The sequence below is a fragment of the Gopherus evgoodei genome, chromosome 9 (genome assembly GCF_007399415.2).
Source record: "Gopherus evgoodei ecotype Sinaloan lineage chromosome 9, rGopEvg1_v1.p, whole genome shotgun sequence".
Taxonomy (NCBI): Eukaryota; Metazoa; Chordata; order Testudines; family Testudinidae; genus Gopherus; species Gopherus evgoodei.
In genome coordinates, this window is record NC_044330.1 from 4687246 (window position 1) to 4712287 (window position 25042).

General features: G+C 44.9%; 1 protein-coding gene across 13 annotated transcripts in view; it reads right to left on the bottom strand.

Moving 5' to 3' along the window:
- The window catches only part of LPP (LIM domain containing preferred translocation partner in lipoma), a 443377-nt gene that overhangs the window by 91387 nt on the left and 326948 nt on the right, over positions 1-25042 (bottom strand). For all 13 annotated transcript variants that reach the window (XM_030574715.1, XM_030574714.1, XM_030574721.1 and 10 more), the window contains one exon: positions 3211-3334. In XM_030574715.1, coding sequence (XP_030430575.1) covers positions 3211-3334 — 124 coding nt within the window. The remainder of the gene's footprint in view (positions 1-3210; positions 3335-25042) is intronic.

A 25042-nucleotide genomic window follows, 5' to 3' on the forward strand; every position in this document is an offset into this window, starting at 1 on the left:
TGGACCAAAATCTGACCTGCCTTTATCTTCTTTGATACTTTCACATACACACAGTCAGGATGGCTGGGGCTAGTGGTCAGAGCAGCAGGCAGCCGGGCCTGCAGTGGGCAGTGATGCCTAGTGGTTAGAGCCAGGATCAGGAACCAGGAGTCGGAGCCAAGGGTTGGAAACTGGAATCAGGAACTGAGCAGAGCCAGAGCAGGACTGGAGTGAGGCTGGGAACAGGAGTGATCCCACTTGCAGGTGTAAATGCTGGGCAGCCCGGGGTCTCAAGTGCTGGTTCTGTTGGTTCCTCCGGCCAGTCAGGAGATTTTGTTGGAAGCCAGCTGTGCATGACCTGTGAGTCCTCTGTTGCTCATGAAAGTTGGAGCTAGCTGGTCCCCTTAACAGGAGTTGAGGGACCAACAGTGAATCAGTGGACAGGGTTCTGATGGCACTTTTTCCATCTTAATCATCACAGCCCGTGTGGTGACACGGGCCATTGTGCTTCTGGAAGTGCCTTCATTAGGTGAGACATAAAGCCAAGGTCCGTATCACTTATGGCCATTAAAGGCCCCATGAGACTTTTGGCCAGAAATGCTCAGGATGATGATATATCTAAAGCCAACTAGACCCATGAGGGTATCTCCGTGATTATGTACCAAGGTGATAGGACCCGGAGATATACGACAGATGACAAATTATCTTGCTTCTCCTGTCTAACGGTTGCTGTTCCTCATCCTTGCCTCTCAAGGAATCCATGTGAACTATTCTTTTCCTTCAATTGTATGTGCTTGGGTGATTTATTTTAACATGTTTATTGGTTAAAGCTATTCCCTTGTGTGTGAAATCATCTACAGTAATTTCCATCAAGCGAAGCTACGACAACGTGTACTGGTGAAAACAGCTGATGGAATGGCAGGCTGCTCTGCCTCTGAACGCATCCTCTAGCCTTGTAGGGGGTCTAGCCGATACTTCTAGAGCTAAGAGCAGACAGAACTTTACTGATCCCCACTACCCTTCCTTTTCTAGGAACATCAGCTGTGCCGACACAGCATCCGGAAAACCAGAGACTTGAACCTGCATTCAACCTGATTGAAACCAGACTTGAAAAGCGAAACTGACTAGCAGGAGGAGAGCTGTTAAAGAGAAGACCCTGAGCACTGACGGACCAAGTAAGATGACCTTTCTCCAGCATGACAGTTCGAATGTAATTATTTGGACAAATCATTTTCATGACTTAATATAACGACTTGAAGCTTTCCAGCAAGGTTAATTGGATTCCTCAGTTCAAAACCTATCTGCTCTTAACCAACTTTTAATATGCTGAGATCCAGTTTTGTAAATTCAAACTGATGAAGTGATTAGTTGACAGCTATCTGGTATGCTACAATTACCATGGCATTTAGACCTCAGGCAGAAGATATTTAATGCAAATCAGAGTCAATGTCTCTGTCCATTTGTCCTTTTTTTCTGATTATTTGATCAAAGTGCCATATGAATCTTTAGCTTGTGCAGTCCATGGTCCTATAGTAAATAAATGCAGTCTGACTACAAAGGCAGAGAGATTGGTTCAGACGGCTAACCACGCAAAGTCCAAAGGCCTTGCCCTCCCCTTCCATCCTTAATTTTTTTCCAAATAGGTTTAATGCTGGTGAAAGGTGCTGGATTTATAGCCCTGGAGGGTGGCTTTCTGTATTTATCCACAGAATGGATACAGCACAAGCAGCAGTAATGCGAGCTCTCTCTCTGCACTGCCATGTCAAAATGCCGCTTTTGTAATGAAAGCGCAGTTCAATCTGGATGCAAGTTTGGACTATTTTTTTTAAGTGACTTGTTCAAGCACTGTCTGGGTATCTGGTTTTATCATCCCATATGGTTGTGTTCCAGGCTGGGGTCCCCCCAGCCCCATTCTTTTTTTGATAGATGCACAATTAGCCATGGAGAGTTTCCCCGAAGTGCTGTATGGAGCACAAGAAGCTGAGCAGAACTGAGGTGGAATTCTACAAAACAACAGGACACGTGCTAATCATCTCTCTCCTGCTGGTCAATGATGTTTAAAAGAAAACAGACTGGAGGCATCAGGCTGGATGCTCCAGTCAATCCCGGTGACCTGAGAATTATGTGTGATCCTAGATTGTTCCGTGCCCAGCATGTAATTACATGTCATCTGCCTGAGCTAAGACTCGAATTTTTGCAGGCTGCTGGTCTCCTATCTTGCTCTACGGCCATTCAGTCTTTGACCTTACTGCTGAGGATAACATAGCTGGCAATTTTTGACAGGTTTGGTGATTTGGGCACCTCTACTGGCTGCTGGAGCCAGTTCACTCATTTCATTTCATGTAAACTAAACAGCCACTGAGTGGCAAACAGCAGCTGTTTCCAATCGATGGTCTTACCAATGAGCTAAAGTTGAAGGGTTTTATATCCCATTCCCCTGAGCTACACAGCCCTCTCTGTCAAAAATCATACTCTGAAAGGAGTCAAGTCATCTAGTGATGCAGCATTAGCCTGGAAGACATAAATATTTCAGCTTCACAACTATAAGTGCCGAGCAAAACTCAAGCTCTATTTCATACCACTGCGTTTCCCTGACAGATCTATCAGCCAAGCTTATGAGAAATTGAAGTGCAGATAGTGGGAAATCACAAGTATGACTGAGTTGCTTGACTTCACCACATAATCCAAAGCTCACACTAACTTGTGTTTTATACAGAGGCATGAGATACCACATTTAAATACCTTTAAAAATGGAATCCGTGGCTCGTCTCTTTCAGACAAACAAGACAACACGGTTATAAGAAGCTATAATCAACCCTGGTATATTTCCACTGAAGCCATTGGGCCAAGTGGAATTGCTCTTGGTTACACCAACGTAATTGAAATCAGAATCAAGCCCTATGATATTGTACCAACTTACACTAAGGCTGAATTTGACCCAATAGCTAGACAGGTTGCAGATTGATGGTGTCAAAAAGAACCAGGCACTGAAACATTGAACTTAATCATTGGTGAGACTTTAAAAATACAGTTAGTGAGCATCAGATTTCTGTTGAAATTAGAGAGAGATCCCTATGAACAATTACACTCCATGTCCAAGCATACCAAACCAATCCATCATTACTAATGCCATTGCATTAGCAGTGCGGCTGTCAAGTCTCCCTATTACGGAGCATGGTAAATAGATCAAAAGGCCCTGGGTAGATTTATTCAATGTGACGCGGCACTTACCAAAGTAGTCATCAGAGGGTGGATTCTCCATGTCATACAGCATCTTCTTGGTCAGATGTTCCAGCTCATCCTCGGGTCTGAACAAAGGAGCGTTTGATGCCGAGCCAGAGGCAGGATACCCACTCTGCAGAAGGGAAGACACACGCTGCGTGTGAAGTTTCAAATCAGCCTTAAAATGTCCACCCAATGCTGCACATGCCCGATGTAAGACAGAAAGGTAAAGAAAATTCACCCTATTGGTTGTTTGGCTTTCAAGCTCACTCATGGGTCTTATTTTTCTTCTCCTGGGACCAAGTGGGTTTGGACAAATAAACATTCCATTTAATGAAATGAAAATAGATGCCCCAAAACTCTGAACAATTTCCATCAGAATGAGACGAGTAGGTATAACTAGAAGGGATGGATGTACCCAGTAGTTAGATAGCCTAGCAGACCTTTGGAAAGATTTCAAGTAAGAAAGAAAGGGGGAATTATGCTAATAAGAGAGGAGTCAGAGGTTTTAGAATTGTTTTCCTAGGGACGTGGTGGAAGGCCTGTTGGCCTGAACCACTTAAAACTAGACTGGACACAGTACCAGAGACGATGCCAGAGGGAACAGTCTTGCATGGTTGAAGGGATAGACTAGGAGATCTAGTCTCCAAGGGCTAGATATATTTTCTCTTTAGTATGGCTTTCACAGAGCCAAGTCCTGATCAAAGGAAGTTTTGCTATTCATAAGAAGGGCACCAGCAACTGACTCACGGATTTTAGTATTAGAGATGCAAACATTTTAACGTGTGCTTCAGAAATGAGACCTCTTGGCCTTCATGTGTTAAGAGCTGGTGTGCAGTAACTGCAATGTTTTCCAGAGAGTTGTCTTAAGAAAACAACAGAAATATGGAGACATCTTGAGAAACAGAGAAGTACTCTAGTGCATCAATGTACCCTGGGAGGATCTTAAAAGCAGTTAAGTATGGTGTGTGTCATTCAGCACAAGGGTCATTACAGAATTAAAAGATGCTGAGATAAGATTTCCAGGCATGTACTATTTTCTTGAATAACCTGTATGCAAGAATGAACTTGTTTATGGAATAAAGTATGGTAGTTAAAGTCAGGGTGACTTATTTGGTTAATTGCTGCTTTCATCTAGGATTTCATTTCAGATCCATACCTTAGAATCATTACTCTAGAGGCACACATGACTTTTCCTATACCTTATACCCATTTAAATATGGATCAAATGGTTATGTTGCTGGAGAACATCATACTGGTCACCCTGGTGATAAACATTTAACTTACAGAGACTGGAAAAAAAAACATACAACTGACACGATGAATCTTTCGAACTACTTGTTGTCAACCAAGTACAACAGCACCCCCAATGGTCTGTCTAAACACACAAACTCTTGCTTTACAGGCACGCGGGAAATTCTGAATTTGACATCAGTCAGGTGGAGGAGTTCTTGGAATTGTATTCTGGATAACATCTCCGTTAGCCTCAGTCTACTGAGATGCTATACTCCAAATCTGAGAGAGATAAGAACTCAGAAAAGCGCCACTGATCTTTTAGTTTTACCACTGATGACTGTTCTCAGTCTTGAAAAAAAAGAAAAAAAAAAAGGAAGCCAAATTTACAAGTTTGATCCCTCTATGTTAAAATCAGGTGTATCAATTTTTCCCTTAGAAATATGTTCTGTGCTTTAGTACACCATGCCACTACAGCGGACTGAAAGTCTGTTTCCAAAAAGTAACCTATTAGGCCTCTAGCTGCATCCAGGAGTTGAGAAATTCAGTTGTGTAACATGAATAAATCAATTCCTATTGGCAGTCTCACAAACAGACAAGGAGTCACTAGGTAGGGTACATTCTGCCATCAGCTTCACCTGCTCCCATGTTCTGAAAATGTGGGGAGATCCTTCAGGACTTTCCCTGCTCCCTACAATCTCCCCAGTAAATGTCACTGCCTAAATTGGATATTTTCTTCTGTTAAGCAAGTGAGATACCATTGGAATGAATGTTTGAAACAATCTTCTCAGACATTACTAATGGATGATGCAGGTTGATCTTCCTGTTCTATATCAGGACTACAGATGCTGGAAGACACTTCATCAGTCCCATTTCCCTCCCCCTCCCCAGCAAAAAATCAAATTTTTCACTACATATTTATTTTCATGAGATAATTTGTGTCTGTCAATGTATTTTGGTTTTTATTTAAAAACTCCCACAAACCCTGGAAACTGATTTTTTTAGTTGTCAACAACCAAAATTGGTTCCGGGTGTATTGACCAAATTTCCCCAACTCCAGGGAAAACTGTCAATCTGGGGGAAAAAAAAGTTAATTATTTTGGAGAGAATAAAACACAAATTTGACCAGTTCTAATCAGGAGCTATTTCCCCTGTTATAGCTCCCTTCAATATCACGATCCCATTTTTCTTGAAAAGTCTGGTTTTGATCTTTCAATGCTGCTGAGAATTAATGCCTTTCAGTGTACATGTTTGAAATAGCTTCTCAGCTCCCTCTGCCTGATGGTGACCCCTTTTAAGGATGTATTATTTAAAAACTGGGCCTTCTCTTTATGATAACTGATGATTATGAACTCTCAATGCCTAGTTGAAAGGATGTCAGTGACTCTTTAACAGTTGTGTACTTTATCCAGAACGTTAGTTAGTCATTGAAGGTAAAGATGTCTTAACAAACAGTCAAAACCCAAGAGTTTTAAACAGTTTGGCTAAACATCCCTTTCATTCTCAAACGCTCACTTTTCCTTCCCCTGCGATATCATCATTTCAGGCATGTAAAGAGACTTCCAGGGTAGATAAGTCCCGAATTCCTAATATAAAAACAAGCACGGGGATGGGGAGAAGAAAACCAACCGTTAAAAGCAACCTAAAGACGTCAAGAGGGGCACTGGCCCAAGCAGCTACATTATATTCTCCTTTGCAGGTCACCTTTAATTCAAATGATGTAGGATTCCTGCTGAGACCTTCACCTGATAAGGCTCTGAGGCTACTGGCAGAACTGAAAGTGAGGTCCCCGCTGCCATCCACTTCCAACAACAAAAACCTTCTGAGATCCCAACCTGGTTGCACTTAGGGCATCAGATCTTGGCCCGTGAAGTGTGAACCACTGACCCTAGAATAACACTCACTCCTGACAAAGGGCCAGTATAAGTTCTACCTAAGGGCTTATGAAGGACTATTCTACCGGTTCTCTGTCCAAGGGAGAACATTGCCCCTAAGTGAAACACCCCTCAGCGGGACTGTCAATGGAGTAAAGATACTCATATGAGCAAGAGTTTTAGAACAGGCACTTGACCCAGAAGCCAATGGCCAATATTTTAATGACGTTTGTTTTGAAGTCTGGTAATTAGAAATAATACACAACATACCCCTATAAAAGGCTTATTAATAAAACAATTAGAACTGCCAAATTTAAAGCATTTAATCTGGGTAGAACTGCCCCTCCCCCCACCAGCATTCTCTCTCTTTCCTAAGAGCAGATCATGCATCTTGCTTGAGCACATATTTGAATACAATGAGCATAGCTGAGGATTTATTAGCTCTGGAAATTGATCAGGCAACCAAACCTCTTAACACATTATTCCATCAATTGCAGGTGTTCTTGTTTCCGTGCTGAAAAGAAGAACGACCACACAATAGTTAGTTAGTTTTTATTTAGCTCCCCGGGGCTTTTTGCGTAGACAAGACGGTGAAGTTTCTGAGAGGCTGATGGCTTCCTTTTCAATACACTGCTTCTTCAAGACGCCTAAAAGCCCCACTCACAATGAGGGCCCCACTCCACCAGGCACTGTATATACACAGATTAGGAGACAGCTGCCCCGCTGAAGGCCTTACAGTGTAAACAGACAGGATGGAGAAAGCATCGATAACTGCCCTTGTTTTACGGATAGGGAATTAAGGTAAAAAGACTCAATGACACAACCAGGGAGTCTATGGCAGAGGTAGGAATTGACCCCAGCCCTTGTGAGTTGCAGACTAGGTCTACACTGCGCCGATGAGTGTGTGAATCACAGGACACACTGAAGAGTTGCAATCTAACGGCCTGGTGTGACACTGCTGAGTGCGAACTAAAAGGAACCTCGTTTGCATTAACATAGTCCTGCTTGAAAGAGGACTACGCTAACGCAATTCACACCCTCATAGTCCGCACTGGGGCATGGTGTAGACAAGCCCAGTGCCTCCCCTCAAACCTATCTTTCCTCTTTCCTCTTCTTTCCTCCTTTTCCTCTTTCTGTGGCAGAACGCTAACAAGTCACTTCACATCGCCATGCAGCCCGGCTGCTGGGAACCCATGCTAAGGATCTCCACAGGCTGAAGGAGATTCTCTTTCTTGTGCTGCACAGTGCACAAAATGGTCATCAGGTGCACGCAGTGCCTCCAAGTCCCTGCTGCATGTCAGTTGCAGGAAGCCGGTGGGAGCTGGGCCCTGACGGACTCAGTGGCCAGGGTGCGGAAGTTCGTGGCCTCTGCTATGCCGGAGATTAGACTAGATGTCCCTTCTGGCCTTAGAATCTATGACCTCCCCCGGCCCCCCCAGCATTGGCTTCTCTGATCTCCACACCTCCAGATCAACTCCTCTGAGAGCAGGGCCTTTCACACCTAAGAAACAGGGACAGGGTTTGCCCCAAGAGGAACACACTGAACTGCCACAGGTTCAAGACTTTGCATGTTTGTCAGACTTCGGAGGCAGACACTCATCACGCTGCCTTTTACCTGCAATACTCTGCCCAAACAATACATTTCTGCATCAGCCAGCCATAGTCCTTAGACACCGTCCAGTGAAATAATCAACAACCAATGCTGATGATCATGCTCGGTGGCGTTATTCATTTATTTTTCCTACAGACACTACATATGAATGCCCAACGTTTAACAAGAGCTAAGCAGAACCTTGACCCCACATCAGTGCATGAATATCCAGGAAAGCATGTTTCATGCCTATAGTCAAGGCCGGTCTATTTGGTGGGAAAGGGGAAAAGAAATATATGATGCATCCACACTCTGATCTGAAGGGTCTGTTTCAGCAGAACTGTCTCCTTCCTCCTGCCTTGACGGGTCAGAGGTAAAAAAGTATATGTATAAAGAGAGAGAGAGAGGTCTGTAGTCACTGCAGAATTGCAGTGTAGGAATCTTGGTCCCCACGGCTTCACTTGTTTCATCAACCCCAATCACAACAAAGATTAGAAAACTGACCAATGAAAATGGAAAAGAGCCTTCCCCTGGAGAAGGCTAAGCACCCTTATAGACCTCAATACTGTCACTTTAGCTCAAATGGTAGAGGACTATGCTTCAACAGCAGGAGGATTTGAGTTCTGCCCTTGCTGCTCCTGGAAAGTACCAAGTGGTGTTGGTGAGTAGCACAGTGAGAACTGTTGTGATGGTCCTACACTGCTAAGCATTCACATACACACAAGTATATACATTCTCCGAAGCACTCGGTTAACTCAACACAGTGGAAAACGCCAGCATTCCAAGGGTTAAGTTTTAACTGGTCTCTCACTCTGGAGTAGAAAATATCTTTATGCTATAAACAAAAGGAAGTGACTAACACCTATGCCACCCTCAATGTGCTGCAACAAATTCTGGACCATCTTCCTCACTAAAGTTCAGTTCCTAAAAAGCCAGGTCAAGAGGAGCAATTGTGTGGAATCACTCTGCAATTAATTGGTACCATAAGTCAAGATTTCATTTCAATAGTTAGCTTCAGCTTTTCTTTGATTTTCTTTGGCACTCAAGACCTCAACGAGAAGCATCTGTCTTGGATATACCAGCTACACAGTGCAGGGTACTTTGGATTTAGTCAAGTTCATTATCCAACACCCTCCATCCTCCTACTCAAAGTTCCACCCGAATGGATAAAAAAATACCATTCAAAATCAGCAGACATCCAAAAATTATGTGCTAATGAATACTCCATCATTCAGGGTACACTGTACAGGTTCATTTTTCTTGTTCCTTTGCAAATGATGTATAAGAGGTTCCTTCTCTCAGAGAGAAAATAACTTCAATTACGTGTTCTCAACTAAACAAACATGGAAATTATCTTCTTTTCAAAAGGTAGAATTAGCCCAATTTGGAACTGAAAGGCTGCCAGAAACATCTCGCACTGATATTTACTTTCCCTTTCATTTTTTCCTTCTTGTTCAGCTGCATACAGTTTTCAGCTCCTTCTACTCCACAGACACACACACACAGCACTTTCGGACCACATAAATCATCACCAGTTAGATCAACAGTTGACTACACTAACAAGGCCTTTTTATACAGTGGTATGTGTAACAGGAACACTCCTCCTGAACGCCTTCTAGTAGTTGAGTGTGGTATTGCAGTCCTTTTCTCACCCCAGAGCCCTCTGTAGGCTGCCAACCAACACTGGTGGTCTTCCAGTTAAATCACAAAGTCCAACTGAATCCCTTCTGAGGTAGTAAAGAGACCAGTAAACCAACAGTCCCATGGCAATTGCTAGGGTCTTCAGCCCTGGCTCTGAGCCCTTTAAATTCAGTCCTTTGTTCAGGCTGTCAAATAAGCACTGTCTCCTTCTTGGGAGTTATGCAACTTTGGCTGGGAGTGGAACCCAGGTGCTCCCACTACTCCAGGGACCCTATAAACAGACCCCACTACTCAACCCAGGTCCCTATAAACAGCAGCTACTCACTACTCTATTTCAGTTAGTTGCTGCTTCTTTCCTGGGCCTCTTCCCATCTGGCCCTTTTTAGCTTCACCCTTATCTCAGGGTCAAAGTTCTTAGGGCCTCTCTCTTCAGTCAAACACAGCTCAAGTAAATGCAGTCAGAAACAAACTCTGGTTATCTCTCAAGCTCCTGTGACCAGAGCGAGGCACCCTTCCCTGCCCCTCTGGTCCCAGCCAGGAAAAGACCTGCTAAGGCCCTGCAGGTCCGTTTATCTGAGCATACTGGACTCTGATTAGCTGCTTCTGTGAAGCCCTGCTAGGCAAGCTTGGAGGATCCACTTTCTCTGCTCCTTTCCTAGGAGGACTGTGGGGCCTCCTGAAGCAGAAAAGGCCAGGTACACCCTGTCACAGGGCTGGTCCACACTATGGGGGGAAATCGATCTTAGATACGCAACTTCTGCTACGTGAATAACGTAGCTGAAGTCGAATATCTAAGATCGGATTACTCACCCATCCAGACGGCACGGGATCGATGTTCGCGGCTGTCCCTGTCAATTCCGGAACTCCGTTGGGGTTGATGGAGTTCCGGAATCGATATAAGCCCGCTCGGGGATCGATATATCGCGTCTAGATGAGACGCGATATATTGATCCCCGAGCAATCGATTTTAACCAGCCCATATGGCGGGTAATCTGGACGTAGCCACAGTGTGCCAAAGCCAATCCATTATGACTGAGAGTACTGGTCATCGAAACCAGCTGCAGACTTTCAAGCAAGGTGATGCAGTGACATGACATCCCTCAAGAAGAGAGTTCCTCAAGAAAAAGAGATACGAAATGGAAACCAACTGACCCTTCCTTCAGACAAGACTAATTGGAAAAAAAAATGTTCTAGTTCATCTGTTGAAATGTTACAATTGCACAAGCACAGGCAGATTATTCCAGGTGGACTTGTCTCGAGGCTGTGACAAGTCACTAGGATGTAAGAACTCCTGGGTTTATTCTTGACACACAAGTAATTCAAGTGGGGAGTCTTTAGAAACTATCTGGATGAAGAATGGGTAGAAACATAGGAAGAGCCACATCAGATGCAGCCAGCTGTTTGTCTAATCTACTAGCTTCTCTCCAGCAATAATGGAATAATTTACCCACAGGAAAAATTTCCTCCTGACCTACAATTGTTAGATGTTGGCTCATGAAGTGCAAGAGTTATCTCCATGACAAAATTTATGTTCTTTTGTTTTAATCCTCAGTATTATAATTCTGGATGTTCTTGATATCCATACACATTTCCAGTCCTTTTCCCAATCCTGATAAGCTCTTGGCCTCAATGATCTCTTGTGGAAGTAGTTCCACAGTCTAACCAAAAGAAGGCTGAGGGGAAATATGATTGCTCTTTATAAATATATCAGAGGAATAAATATCAGGGAGGAAGAGGAATTATTTAAGCTTAGTACCAATGTGGACACAAGAACAAATGGATATAAACTGGACACTAGGAAGTTTTGACTTGAAATTAGACGAAGGTTTCTAACCATTAGAGGAGTGAAGTTCTGGAACAGCCTTCCAAGGGGAGTAGTGGGGGCAAAAGACATATCTGGCTTTAAGACTAAGCTTGATAAGTTTATGGAGGGCATGGTATGATGGGATAGCCTAATTTTGGCAATTAATTGATCTTTGATAATTAGTAGGTAAATATGCCCACTGGCCTGTGATGGGATGTTAGATGGGGTGGGATCTGAGTTACTATGGAGAATTCTTTCCTGGGTGCTGGCTGGTGAGTCTTGCCCAAATGCTCGGGGTTTAACTGATCGCCATACTTGGGGTCAGGAAGGAATCTTCCTCCAGGGCAGATTGGCAGAGGCTCTGGAGATTTTTTGCCTTCCTCTGCAGCGTGGAGCATGGGTCACTTGCTGGAGGATTCTCTGCACCTTGAGGTCTTTAAACCATGATTTGAGGACTTCAGTAACGCAGACATAGGTTAGGGGTTTGTTACAGGAGTGGGTGGGTGAGATTCTGTGGCCTGCGTTGTGCAGAAGGTCAGACTAGATGATCATAATGGTCCCTTCTGAGCTTAAAGTCTATGAGTTCTATCATGATGCTAATTGAATACTGTATGAAATACACATTTCCTTTTATCACTTTTAAATGTGCCACCTTTCAATTTTATCAGATGTGCCCTTATTTGTGTGGCATGACCTAGGGGCATGGCTCAGCAGGGAGGGCATTCTGGCCAAGAGTTTCAAAAATCGGAGCCTTAAAGTTATGCTCCTAAATTAAGTGATCTCAGATCAGTAATGAGCTGTTGGGAATTCAAAACTTTTGAAAAGTAGGTCACTTACTTAGGTGTCTAAATAAGGACTTCAGAGTCTTAGATAGGCTCATAGTTTTGAAGAAAAAAAAACTCAAAAAACAAAAACTTGACCCCCATGTTTAGGGGTCAATGGAAGTTTTGCTATTGCATTCAATGGGATCAGTAATTGGTACTTTAACTTCCCTCCAAAATGGATTCAGTAACATTGCACAGATACAGGGGTGTTAATGAATTAATCCCTGTAAAGCACTATTGAGATCCTAGGGCTAAGCGTTCTAGTAATCTTCAAAAATGCTAATAAATGAGTACGACTATTTGGTCCTTGAATTCCGTGTGTTCCATAACATTCAAACAGACTAAATAAGTTCTCACTAGCCCTCATGTTTGTGCTGATGTTTTGCATCAGGAAGAGTCAGATTGTTTCTGCTGAATGATATAAAGGCTGGATAATATTTATACTTATCACCTGCTCTGCACAACGGATGTGACTGTGCTACATGATAGCTTCCACAGACAGAGTAGGGGAGGTAATATATTTATGGGCCCAAATTCTGCTGGTGAGAGAGACAAGCTTACGAGCTTACACAGAGCTCTCCTTCAGGTCCAATTTATGACATTCAAGGATAAGAGGACATTGACTATGCTTTTTAGGACCAATGTTGGTTGTTCCTAATAAAACCAAATACCAAGAACCAAAAGCTGTTTGCAATAGTAATGTTGCTTTGTTCTCTTGGGAATTATTGCCAGTTTAAGCTGCACTCCTATAAGGCTCAATATAAATGCTGCATTTGGCTTCTGACTTACTTTTCTTACTCCATGTATGTACAGTAGGTAGCACAATGGGGCCCTGATCTTGGCTGGAGCTTCTAGGCACTACCATCATACAAATAAACCCATAATACTAATACATCACTGACGCCTTCTGTTATGGGTTTAAAGTGCTTGTTCTACTCTGTAAAAATGGAGGTTCCATTTTGATTGTCTCATTGGTTTCTTGACTGATTGAGGTGAATTTTATTCTGTTCTAACTGCCTCCCCTGCAAACTTCTCTGGGCTCTGAGAGTCAAGCTGGGTTCTTTTCTTCTCTCGGCATCCCTAGTAATAAAGATTCTCCAGGCTAAATGATGATGGCTTGTGAAAGTCCAACTGCCCTCCTTCCCTAACAACCTACACGTCCAGTGACTGGCACTAAAACATTAATTAGTTCTGCTTTACTGCCCCGGTGGCTCACAGATCAAAGTCTGTATTTTAGAGGGGGCACTACAGCCATCCTTCAATCCCCGTGGTCTCTCTGGCTTGGCCACGGGGCTGTTTGATGTACAAGAGGTGCTACTGATGCTTCTGAGCCCACTGCTGTCATCTGAACTAGACGTTTTTGGGCCCTGGTGAAGTTGTGGATCCTATGCCCAGAGAGATAATAGGCCAGACTGTAAGCTCAGTGACACTGACGTAAGTCTAGGGCAATGCCAGGGAAGCCAACAGGGCTGCTGTAGAAAGCTAGCAGTGAGTGAATGGCACCCCAAAGGCACAATGGCCAACCGCTTTGCGCACACTGCAGGAAGCTCTAATGGTGCAAAAGTTACACTTCCAGAAGCAGCCTTAAAACATAATGAGAGAATAAAACTTAGCTCTTGTACAGCACTTTTCATCCAAACAAATCTCTCAGCACTTTTGAAAGGTACTATTCAACACCTCGGAGAGGCAGTGAAAGTGATGCCCAGAGAGACAAAATGACATGTCCAATATCACACAGTAGGTGTAGCGGTAAGACAAGGAATAGAACCTGGGTGTGTCTCTTTGAATTGCAGTTCAGTGCCCTGTCCATGGCACCGCAGTGAGTGGGTGTCTCACCATGAGTCCCATCATAGTACTGGGGGGGGTGGGGGTGGAAGACAAATGCCATCTGTGCCGTGGTTCAGGTTCATCGCTTGTTTCAAAAACAGCCTCTTCCAGCTGCAATGCCTTAGCAGGTAACGAAAATAGAAGTAAGGGTGCATAGTTTATATTTTAAAAGAAAAATAAATTTCATCATTTTAGTGTCAATGAAAGCACCTAATTTTGCATGTGAAACCTGCATTCATAGTGTATTAGCAATTTATATATATATCCTGCCTGCCAGATGCCTGAATAGGTTAGAAAAGAGACTTAACAGATGCAAATCAGGTTTCTGTTTTAATACACAAAGAAACTTCAAATCACATCACTTTCCATCAACACGACGTGTTTCAGTCTCTTTCTCCTCATGTGAAAACTATAACAGCAAACAAATGGTTAACCAAATGTCTTTAACCCATTAGATGTAGTCTCGGTTTTAGTCAGCAGAGTCACGGGCCATTACCTCTCCCAAGATACGAATTACTTAAATGAAGACTACATGCTTTGCTTAGCATTGACCAAAAAATCATTACAGTAAAAGTGTTGTTAATGTTGAAGTGCGTGCATGGGCTAATGCTCATGGGGGCAGATTAGGCGCCCAGGGTTCCTGGTTCTAGCCCCAGCATGTTACTTAACCAACCCTCTGCTCCTGCTGTGAAACTGGAGGATGGTAATATTTACCTGCTTCCAAGGGGAGGGGGATGCAAGTCTTAACATGCTAGTGTTTGCAATGTGATCTCAGATCCTCAATGAAAAGTGGTATTACAACTGCAAAGCATTATGATTAATTATCCTTATTGTATTCTATGGTATCTCTCCCCCCTCTCCTATATCTATATAATGTCTGTTTATATCAGATGATCTCAGGGCTGGGACCTGTCTCCCTACGTGCCCTGAGAATGCCTAGCACACTTTGTGCTATATAAATAATAATGATAAATAGCAATCACACTGACTAGAAAAACAGGGGTGGTAAAAGGAAATCACATTCCTGCTGGGATCACCTAATCACTCCCTTCCTTGGGACAGGAGGTTTTCCCATTTTAATCACAAGTCAATCTAAACTTTATTGCATTTTTTTCTTAATCAGAATCCCCTAAATCTTGCTGAGAGAGATTTGTTTCTATTTAGATTTGCACAATCTTGCACTTCCTGAATGAGATCTTGTGCTCTTTTCCTCTTCCTCCTTTCCATCCCCCACTCCCCACCCCTGCTTCAACAAAACATTTGGAACAGTGTCTTTGCGAAGCAGTTTGGGAGCTCTAAATGAGTAGTGTGCTTTAAGTACTAAACATTATCCTTTGGCTTTCAAAGCCCACAGGAGAATAAGTGAAGGAAAAGGAGGCAGTAATTTAATGGTTAGAACGAGGACCTGGAATACAGGAGCCCTTGACACCCTGATTTTCCAGTATGCATGTTCCTTAGCTTCTCCATGGCTTGGGTTACCTATTTGATATATTAAGCAGAGGTGGTAAAAAAAACTCCATAAATTAGAAAAGTTTTGATGATAAAAATTCCCATTTTCAACCAGTTCTAATAATAATACCTGACTGACAGGGGTGTTGTGAGGTTGAATTCACCTGTATTTGTGCTTTGAGATCCGTTGGTGAAAGATGTTATAGGAGAGGAGAATGCTGCAAAAAGGCTACTGCTATCTCGAGGAGATACAAAACAAGAAGGGGAATCTTGCATGATGCTGTAGGGAATAAGCCCCAGAAGGTAAAGCACCATGGTGAAGTCTGTAAGTAAAGCAGGACAGGTAAGAGTTTATTCTTTAGTTTCTGCTATGCTCTCCGAGTCTCCTTCCGCTTTATGCGTCCTACCCTTATAGTTCTGCTGATGAACTTCCTGATGCCTTATGAGAGTCCAGCCTCACCAAATTTAACGCAGGGAGGTTTCCCCATTGGCAGGCTCAGCAAAACATTAAGGTGAGCTCCCTACACTTTGCAGGTCTCTCTAGGCTGTCCAAGTCCTGGCTCAGCCATCTAACATCACGTCACATGCTTCTGGCAAGGATGTACGTTCTCATTCAGAGAGAGCCACTGTTTTGATGGCTTAGGGTAATTCACAAGTACTGCCTCCACTGGCTCAGCCACTGGTCTCCCTGCAGCAACCTGGGAGAACAGGGTCTTAATAAAATAGCAGGTTGGTGCTGACCCCCAAAACTGGTGGATAAAATCTTTTAAGACAGTGGTGGAACCAGTATCCCCTCTTGTGGAACAGATGCATTCACGATCAGAGTTCTGTTCAATTCTAGTCTCAATGCAAAGTGCAAAGGGTGCTCAGTTCTCACCAAAGTGAACAGATGCCATGGATGGGGGTTTGCCTAACAGGCCAGGCAGGCGAGCCCACTGGTGCCATTGGTGTCCTCTCAAAGCCAGTTGGCCATGCTGACTGCTTTGCTTTGGGGTGTTGGTACATGTCACATTGGCATTACAAGGGGACTAAACAACATTCCAAACAATTGCAGAGGGGTAAAAGAATTTAGAGACAGAGGTAAGGAGGTGGGGCAGAGGGTGGGGGGCAAACATTTAATATTAGATTTGAAAAGAGATGGAGAATCAATGAGTTAGAGGGAGGTTGGATGTTGCACTTCAAGCCTGGAAAAGGCACAGTCCAAGCACTAAGATGAATGCAGTTACAGCATTAACTGTAGCAAAAATTCCCATGTTTCACTGTCAATTATCTCAGGATAACCAGAAATAATATTTTCAGAACGCAGCAGTGCCAAGATCTGAGGTACACTTGGGGAAAAGAATCTATGCCTAATGCCTGTCATGCAGATTATCATTTATCTCATCCAATGTACTTAAGAAAATGATCTCTAATTTGGTTTGCAGCAGTAGAAAGTTCTCCACAAAGTCACAATTCTCTGGTTACACAGTCCAGGTAAAAACTTCAAGTGTTCTTTGAAATGTCCCTGTGCAATGAACATCCCACAATCAGCAAGAGGTGAGATCTGAGTAAAGTGCAGGAGCGGTGAAAAGACTGGGGGCTGCCCTCTAGAGCAGTGGTTCTCAAAGTCGGTCCGCTGCTTCTTCAGGGAAAGCCCCTGGTGGGCCAGGCCTGTTTGTTTACCTGCTGTGTCCACAGGTTCGGCCGATTGCGGCTCCCACTGGCCACGGTTTGCTGCTCCAGGCCAATGGGGGCTGGAAGAAGCAGCGCTGACCAAGGGATGTGCTAGCCGCCCTTCCTGTAGCCCCCATTGGCCGGCCAGTGGGAACCACGATTAGCCGAACCCGTGGAGGCGGCTGGTAAACAAACCGGCCCGGCTCGCCAGGGTCTTTCCCTGAACAAGCAGTGGACTGACTGAGAACCACTGCTCTAAAACCTCAGGGTCCACGTGGTGAGCTGGGCCAAGACCTGGCCAGCTCTTGGATAGGGGATATCCAAGGGAAAAGCGTCGCATGAAGTCTGCCGAGGATTCAGTAGGTGGCGACCTACTTTACTCGACCTGCATGCACCAGAGGTGACTAAAAGTTGCAGTGCTATTGAAAGTTGCCATATTTATCTTGATCGGGATGGAGCACAGGGGGTTGTGCAACAAGAGTGGAGCAGCCCTGTAAAAAGCTGGACCAGAGGATATACAGTCTGTTTCCAGCATGGATAGCCAGCACACTCTGTGGTGCTGGAGCCAAAGTGGAGGAGCAGAGGCAAACCTCAAGTGAGATCAAGACCCCATTGTGTTGGAGACACAGGGTGGGACAGGAAAATGGAGGCACAGAGAGGGTGGCTCAGTGGAAGAGCCAGGGGACCAAAATCCAGGTCTCCTAAGTCACAATCTGCTGACTTATCCACTGGACCATACCATTTTTCCCTCCAGGGACTGTTCATCATCAGCCTCTAGAACAGGGGTTCTCATACTGGGGGTTGGGACCCTCGGGGGGTTGTGAGGTTATTATATGGGGAGTGGCGAGCTGTCAGCCTTGAACCCAAACCCTGCTTTGCATCCAGCATTTATAATGGTGCTAAATATATAAAAAAGTGTTTCTAATTTAAAGGTGGTTGCATTGAGAGGTTTGCTGTGTGAAAGGGGTCACCAGTACAAAAGTTTGAGAACTACTGCTCTAGAACAACCATGGGGTCTTGCACATCAAACCATGTAGTGAAGTCAGGGAAGAAACCTGGACTTTCCCATGCGGGACACAGCAATGTCACATCCTAACATGTGCCCCGCGATGGCATCTGTCACACTGATATGCACAGGAATCACAGACCTAATGATCTGCCCCCTTCAAGGCGCTAACTGCTTGAAGAAAGTCAGCATTGTTCAAAGCCCATGATTAACCATATTTCTGTGCTGCCTATTATACAAGACTGGGATTGACTACAACAAGGTCAGGAAGAGCTTGATGGTTCAATAAATAAGAGGCGCTTGAGAGACTTAGCAGAACTGACAGCTCAACAAGATCCATGTTTAACTGTCAAAACAGTCCCCAATGAACAAAAATGCATCAGAGAAGGTTGTCCACATGCCTCCTGGGCTACTGATGAACTTATCTCGCTAACTGGTCAAGCAACGTTTCACGCAGAACCAAGTGAAGTAAAGGAGGCTGCAGCATATCCAATTATAGCGGATGAGGCCAAGGGCTGCAGCGAGAACAAATAAGTGGTCTGCAGTGCTTCATGGTATTAAGAAGATCACTATGGCTGTGAAGGAATTTTATGTTTTGCTCAACAACAATAAAAATCCCTGTGTCTAATGACCAAGCAACTTTTGGGGAGTCTGGGCAGAGTCTGAGAAAAAAAAATCTGTGTACAGCCTATTTCAAAACAATAGGCCAGATCCTCAGCCGGTGTCAATCAGCATCGACGAGCCTAAGTGAACATGGTACTGAAGGACGCATAGCCTGTTTAAAATGCAGTTTTAATCCAGCAGTGGTTGTCAAAGTGAGGCCACCAGGCTACATGGAGCCTGCAGAGTCCACGGCTGCATTCAGCTTTAACAGGGAGATGCAACTCATGCAGAACACAGTCCCTGGGCTGCACAGATCAGGAGTGAGCATCACAGAGATCTATTGCCTGCAGGCTGCACCTCTGTGCTGAAGAGGAGGATGACTGAAATCTGCTTCATTTAGCACAACTTGTGTGCAACTCGAGGGCTCAGGTGATTCAAGCTCCTCGCTCTCATTTCAAGGCCCTCCTCCCTCTCCACCTGGGATCCTTTTACTCCTTCCAACCTCTTTGTGCTCAGACCAAGCCATCCTTCAGACTTCCCCCATCAGAGCCAGCTCCAGGCCTTCTTTCTGAAACCCCTTGGCCCAAAACTTCTTTTCGGAGGGTATAGGTACATAGGACTGGAAGGGATCTCCTGGGCCACCGAGTCCAGACCCTGTTACCACAGGCAGCCTTGTCATCCACCCCCATTCATAAACTTATCAAGCTACATTTTAAAACTAGTTAGGTCATTTGCCCCTCACTGCTCCTACTGGGAAGCTGTTCCAGAACCTCCCTCCTCTGATGGCTGGAAACCATCCTGAATTTACTCATCACCAATTTATTCCCATTTGTTCCCGTGTCACCAATGTCCTTAAGCTTCAGTAGCTCTTCACCCTCCCTGGTGTTTACCCCCCAGAAGTAAGTGCCAACAAGCAATCAGACCCCCTCTCAACCTTCATTTTGGGAGGCTAAATAAGCCAAGCTCTTTTTGTCTCCTCTCCATTCCCCTGATCATCCTCATAGCTCTTCTCTGCACCTGGGACAGATTGAATTTGAATTCACATCTGCTGTACTTCCTCCTCCAATTATCATCTAAACACTCTATCTTCTAAGCGCAGCATGAATTTCTAAAATACTTGGGACCATTGAGACACCTCCAATAGCCGGCCGAGAGACTATGTAATCCAATTGCCCTTGTTCACTTCCTGCTCCACCCCTGCCCGCTGATGTCTGCTGTTCTAAGCTTTCCTGGGTGGGGGATTCTGCCCACACTTGTGGTGTACAGCGCAGTGCACATCTGCATCACTACCTGAAAACTAATAATGCACTTGTGCGTTTCAAGAGTGCCTGAAACCTTATTTCAGCCCTAGTGATACCTGATGTGTTGGCTACACAGTACTTGACACAGCTGGGGCAAGCCAGTGAAAATCTATGACCACCATCTTAGCCAGACGTTTCCATCTCCTTGCAGGAGAAGCAGAGCAGGGCCTAGTATGGAGTTATTTGATGGTTTCATTCTGGTTCCTATCCCCCAGAAACAAGGCGCGGTGAGGCTGCTGGGGTGCTGAGACCACTGTCCATTGTGCTGACCAGCGTGGTCTCATTCCTTGTACACCTGTTCTGATCTGTCTGTATCCGTCTCTTGTCTTGTATTCAGACTGTGAGCTCGATGGGGCTGGGGCTGTCCTTTTGTTCTGTGTCTGTACAGCACAGTGGTGTTGCAGTTCATGACGAGAGCTCCTAGGCACTACGGTAATAGAAATAACTAACGGAAAGCATGATCAGAAGTGGCAGCACTGCTTCTGTTTTCAGCAGAGAGGCCAAAGACTGAGTGGCTGTCGAGAAGGTCCTTCCCTTATCACTGCCAAAGGACCATTTCTCCATCTTAGGTTTGAGGCTCATCGACTGCATGATGTAGGGAAGCTTGCATGGCCAACTGCATGGGCCATTATGGCCCTCTGGAGAGGGAGGGGGTTTGTTTTTAAACTCCCAGGGTTGCCTATCTGGCATCAGCACTGAATTCATTTAAAATGTCCCTTCAACCAGACAGTTGGTGCAAGCGAGTCTGTGTGAGCAGGGAAATAGCCAAAGATAAATTGTTTGAGAAGTCGGCTTAACCGCAGCTGTTGAAATGGCAAACATGCTCGATCAATCTGTTGTGCAAAGCTGAGAGTGAGCTGCTGGGTGGCGGGGGAGAGCAGAGGGAGGAGAAAAAACCCTCACTTGGTAAACATCAATGAGTCCATCCCTGCAACGCTGCCTTATGGGAAAACAGAACGGCAGGGGATCATCTAGTCTATTACTCTTGATGGCTGCAAGCCACAGGATGGTGTTTACTACCCAGTACCAGACATCACCTGAAGAGGAATGGAAAGTCACTTTCATTATTGGCACTAAGAATTGCTCCCATCCATGCCAGTGAGAATCCAAAGTGCGTATGCCCATGACAGCACTGCAATCACGCACTTCGTTTTTAAACCCAAAATAGCATGAGGCAGACCACTGAAAGGCTAGAACAGCACATGCAGCTGCACGGATAGAAAGGACAGATTCCAAATGCCTTTCTCCAGGGCTGCTGGTTGCTCTGGAAACACATTGAAGCCACAACACAGGCAGATTTCTCCTCCTCTCCTCTCTTCCCACCTCGCTCTTTTGCCAGGCCAGCTTTGCTGCTGTGAGAGTGCTCCTCTTCCTGTCTGATGTGCGCAGAAGCAAATCTGCCTGCAGCAGTGGGGCACAATTGGTAGCATCTGTTCCCAGGGAAAGAGATCTTTAGTCTTGCATTTTCAAAGGCAGCTACTGACGGACTGAGAAACACAGTTTCACAATGAGCTCTTATCACCGTGTTATTTCTCAACACTGCTGCAACTCGAGTGGGACACATTCTCAGCTGGAGTAAACTGGTGCGGCTGGATGGACTTCCAGGGAACTGTGCCAAATCGCACAAAGAAAGGATCTGGCCCAGTGTGCCTGTGCACTGTGAACTCTGCCACATGCTCCCTTGTCCTCCTCATCTTGAATTTCCCCTGCCCAATACACGAACCCTTGGGTGGTTGCCCAGGTGACCATGAACACTCAGAGAATGTCACCATTTCCATGAGCATCGGGGTTTGTCAGCAGAGAGGATGAGCATCTAAGGGAAGGATTGCCAGAGAAACCAGAGGACGACGAAGGGGAAGCTCCAGGTTGCTACCAAGTACTGGGATAGGGCCCGGAGAGAGACCGGGGCATAATGCTGAAGAGAAAAGTATAAATCCAAACTTAAATGGTTTGACTGACTGTTCAGGAAATACAAGTGCTCTTTCCTCACGCATTACGGAGTTATAATCAGATACTCTTGTGTCCCTGCGTGCTAATCGCTGATCAAGCAGTTGTGGAGCACCAACAAGGTTCTCTTTCCATTATGGCAGTGGGAGTAGTTGGCAAGGTATAGCATCCCGAAGCAACATCTCCTTCACCCACTTGCTCTTGACCATGGCAGAAGAGGATCCCTGAGCAAAAGGCAGCGTCTGAGTGACTCACGGAGATTGCCCCAAACTTGCCCTCCTGAGTGAGAAAGCCACACAGAGGGCCTAGGGCCTGCACCAGCTCAATAGGAGACAGATCAGGTTCTTAAAGCATTGCATGAGAGGTGAATAGCGAGGCCTAACAGACCTGACAACTGATGAAGCTGTCAAGAAAAATATACAGAAGAAGGGAAAAAGTGGATTTCCTGGGATGGGGAGCTAATGTCATCTTGGTTCTGGGGACTGGAAAGGTATAATACTTGCTTCCTAGTAACATTAAAGCCTCCTGCACCTCTATTTTCACCCTACACAAAACATTCCCGAGACCAAGAGAAATGCATAAGAATTTCCATGACAGATTAGACCAAAGGTCTGTCTAGTCAAGCGCTGTGTTTTTGACAGAGGGCTGCACCAGATGCGTCAGAGGAAGGCGCAAGGAACCCCAGAATGGACAAATATAGATAAGTTTGCCCAGAGAGGAAGTTCCTGCCTGACTCCAGACAGTCTGTGGTTGGCTCATGCCCTGAAGCAGGAGAGTTTATACTTTTTTCTTTTTTAACTTAGCTATTGTAATGGGAGATGTTCTTATTTCATGGTGCGCTAGAGAATGGGAGTCAAGAGCAGAACTTCCCACAGTGGTATGATAATAGCTAGACTTTGCATGTACACAGAACCTTTACAGATACTCCGCATGCCTCACACCGCTCAGTGGGCGAAGCAGGCAAGGATTATTCCCATTTTACAGAGGAGTGAAAAATGGGACCCAGGAGTCCTGACTTGCATTCTCCCTGCACCACTGGGCCTATCCTCTGCTTACTTTATTGCAAGATTGAACAGAATTTAGGACTGCCTGTCAGCGCGTCCAGTGGCAATGGGAAGGAGACCACTAACCCACATTTATTCCCCTTTCAAGAGTGATTTTCATGGAAGCTTGATGGGCGTTAGGCCTATTTTATTTTCCATATCAAACCATGTGGCACTAATAATAAAGGCTAACGTTGGAAGGATTTGCTTTCACATGTAATTTGTTAAATCCCATCAAAATACAGCATAATACAGAGCACAGCAGACCACGTCCCAGTGCAAGCGTATGCCTTCGATCTCATACTGCCCAGGTCGATGCTCAGCATCTCCTCTACCAATGGCCCTTAATACACATACAATGGAACAAATCGCAAGGGCAGCGAGAAAAGACAGCTGATATAATGTAAATGCTCACATGGACTGTACTTTAAATAAAAAACAATGATGTAATTATAAGCTTATCAAAAGGAGGCTTTGCAATCAAAGCCCTGTACCGTGACTTGGGAATGACCAGGAATGTAATACACTGAACTGACCAATGGGTTTGGGGAAAATCACTTCACAAGTGGAACAAACTTTTGCGCAGCACAGACACAAATGCCCATGGGCTGCCTTGCCACCTGGAATTTTTTATCCCCATGTCAGTAAAGTCTCACATTGGGTGCTCTCAATCAAGGCAGCCAGTGGATCTCTAATAGATGAAAATGGATGGGAAGCAATGGAAATCAAATCAATAGGGCAGAACGGAAAAGGAGCAAGGGAGGAGAAAAGCCTGGAGTTAGGACCTCACTCTGATTTTAAGGAATTTCAGATTAATTTATTAAGGAAAAAAGTTGTAGACACACACACTAATGCATCAGCTAGAATCATAGAAATGTCAGGCTGGTCACCCCATCCAGTCACCTGCGCTGAGGCAGGACTCAGTAAACTCAGACCAGCCCTAAGAGGTGTTTGTCCAACCTGTTGTAAAAACCTCCAGTGACGGGGATTCCCCAACCTCCCTTGGAAGCCTGTTCCAAAACTTTACCCTTACAGATAGAAAGTCTTTGCTAAATCTCACAAACATCACAGGTTATGCAACAGCCCGAGGGCACAAGCATTTTCCAGATGCCCAGCCAAATGAATGCATAAGAGGATGTATATATATTGTATGTGACTACAGTCTCCAAAGGGTTAAGGATGAGGCACAAAGCCACATACAGGACATTTTCCAAGCGAAAGCTGCCCCGTCCACCCTATACAGCGTAAGTATTGGGGCACGGTTTGTCCAGAAAGGGCGGTGGTTATTGTGGGAGCACGTATAGGCCCCTAGGTGCTGCACAGACACACAGAGAGACCACCTGCCCCAAGGGGCTTGCAGTCTAAAGATGGTCAAATCTGTTTTCAAAGAAACCTGGAATCATTTTGGGAAGTCCCCAAAGTCCAACGCCGGCCTTAAAACTGAATTCACTCCTCATGGTCACACCACTTGGCTCCGCTCTCACAGCAGTGTTTTGACATCAAGTGCTCTTCCGCTTCCAGCGCTGTACTTCACAGAGGGGCAAAACAAGACCCATGGAGACTGAAAACTAGCATGCAGCAACCTTCCCATTCGTCCCCCTCAGGCCCTGGAAATTAAGGATAGCTCCTCCTAGCAATCAGCGAGTGGTGCTTGTTTAGTGTGCTCGTTTCCTTTGTATCTGAAACCATCTCCACCTCCGAGTGACACATTCCCAACCCAGCCAAAAAGGAACAACACGAACCCTAGAAGCAAATGTTTAATTCAGCTGTCAGGGACTTCTGATTACACGTACAGGCTACAACAGGGTCCTGTTCGCCACTGGGGCACCTCTCCATGCTACTATCATAGAACTAATCACCATCACAGTATAGAAAAACCCCGCTGATGAAGAGGCCGAGGCGAACTTGCACGATCTCGCAATCTGAACAACTGTTTGTTTCAAATCATAACATTTTTTAGTTGAAGCTGTGCTTTTTTTAGTGCCTGCTTCTATCTCTGGGCTTTCAGATCAGATTTGTTCAAACAGCCTCCTCACACACACTCT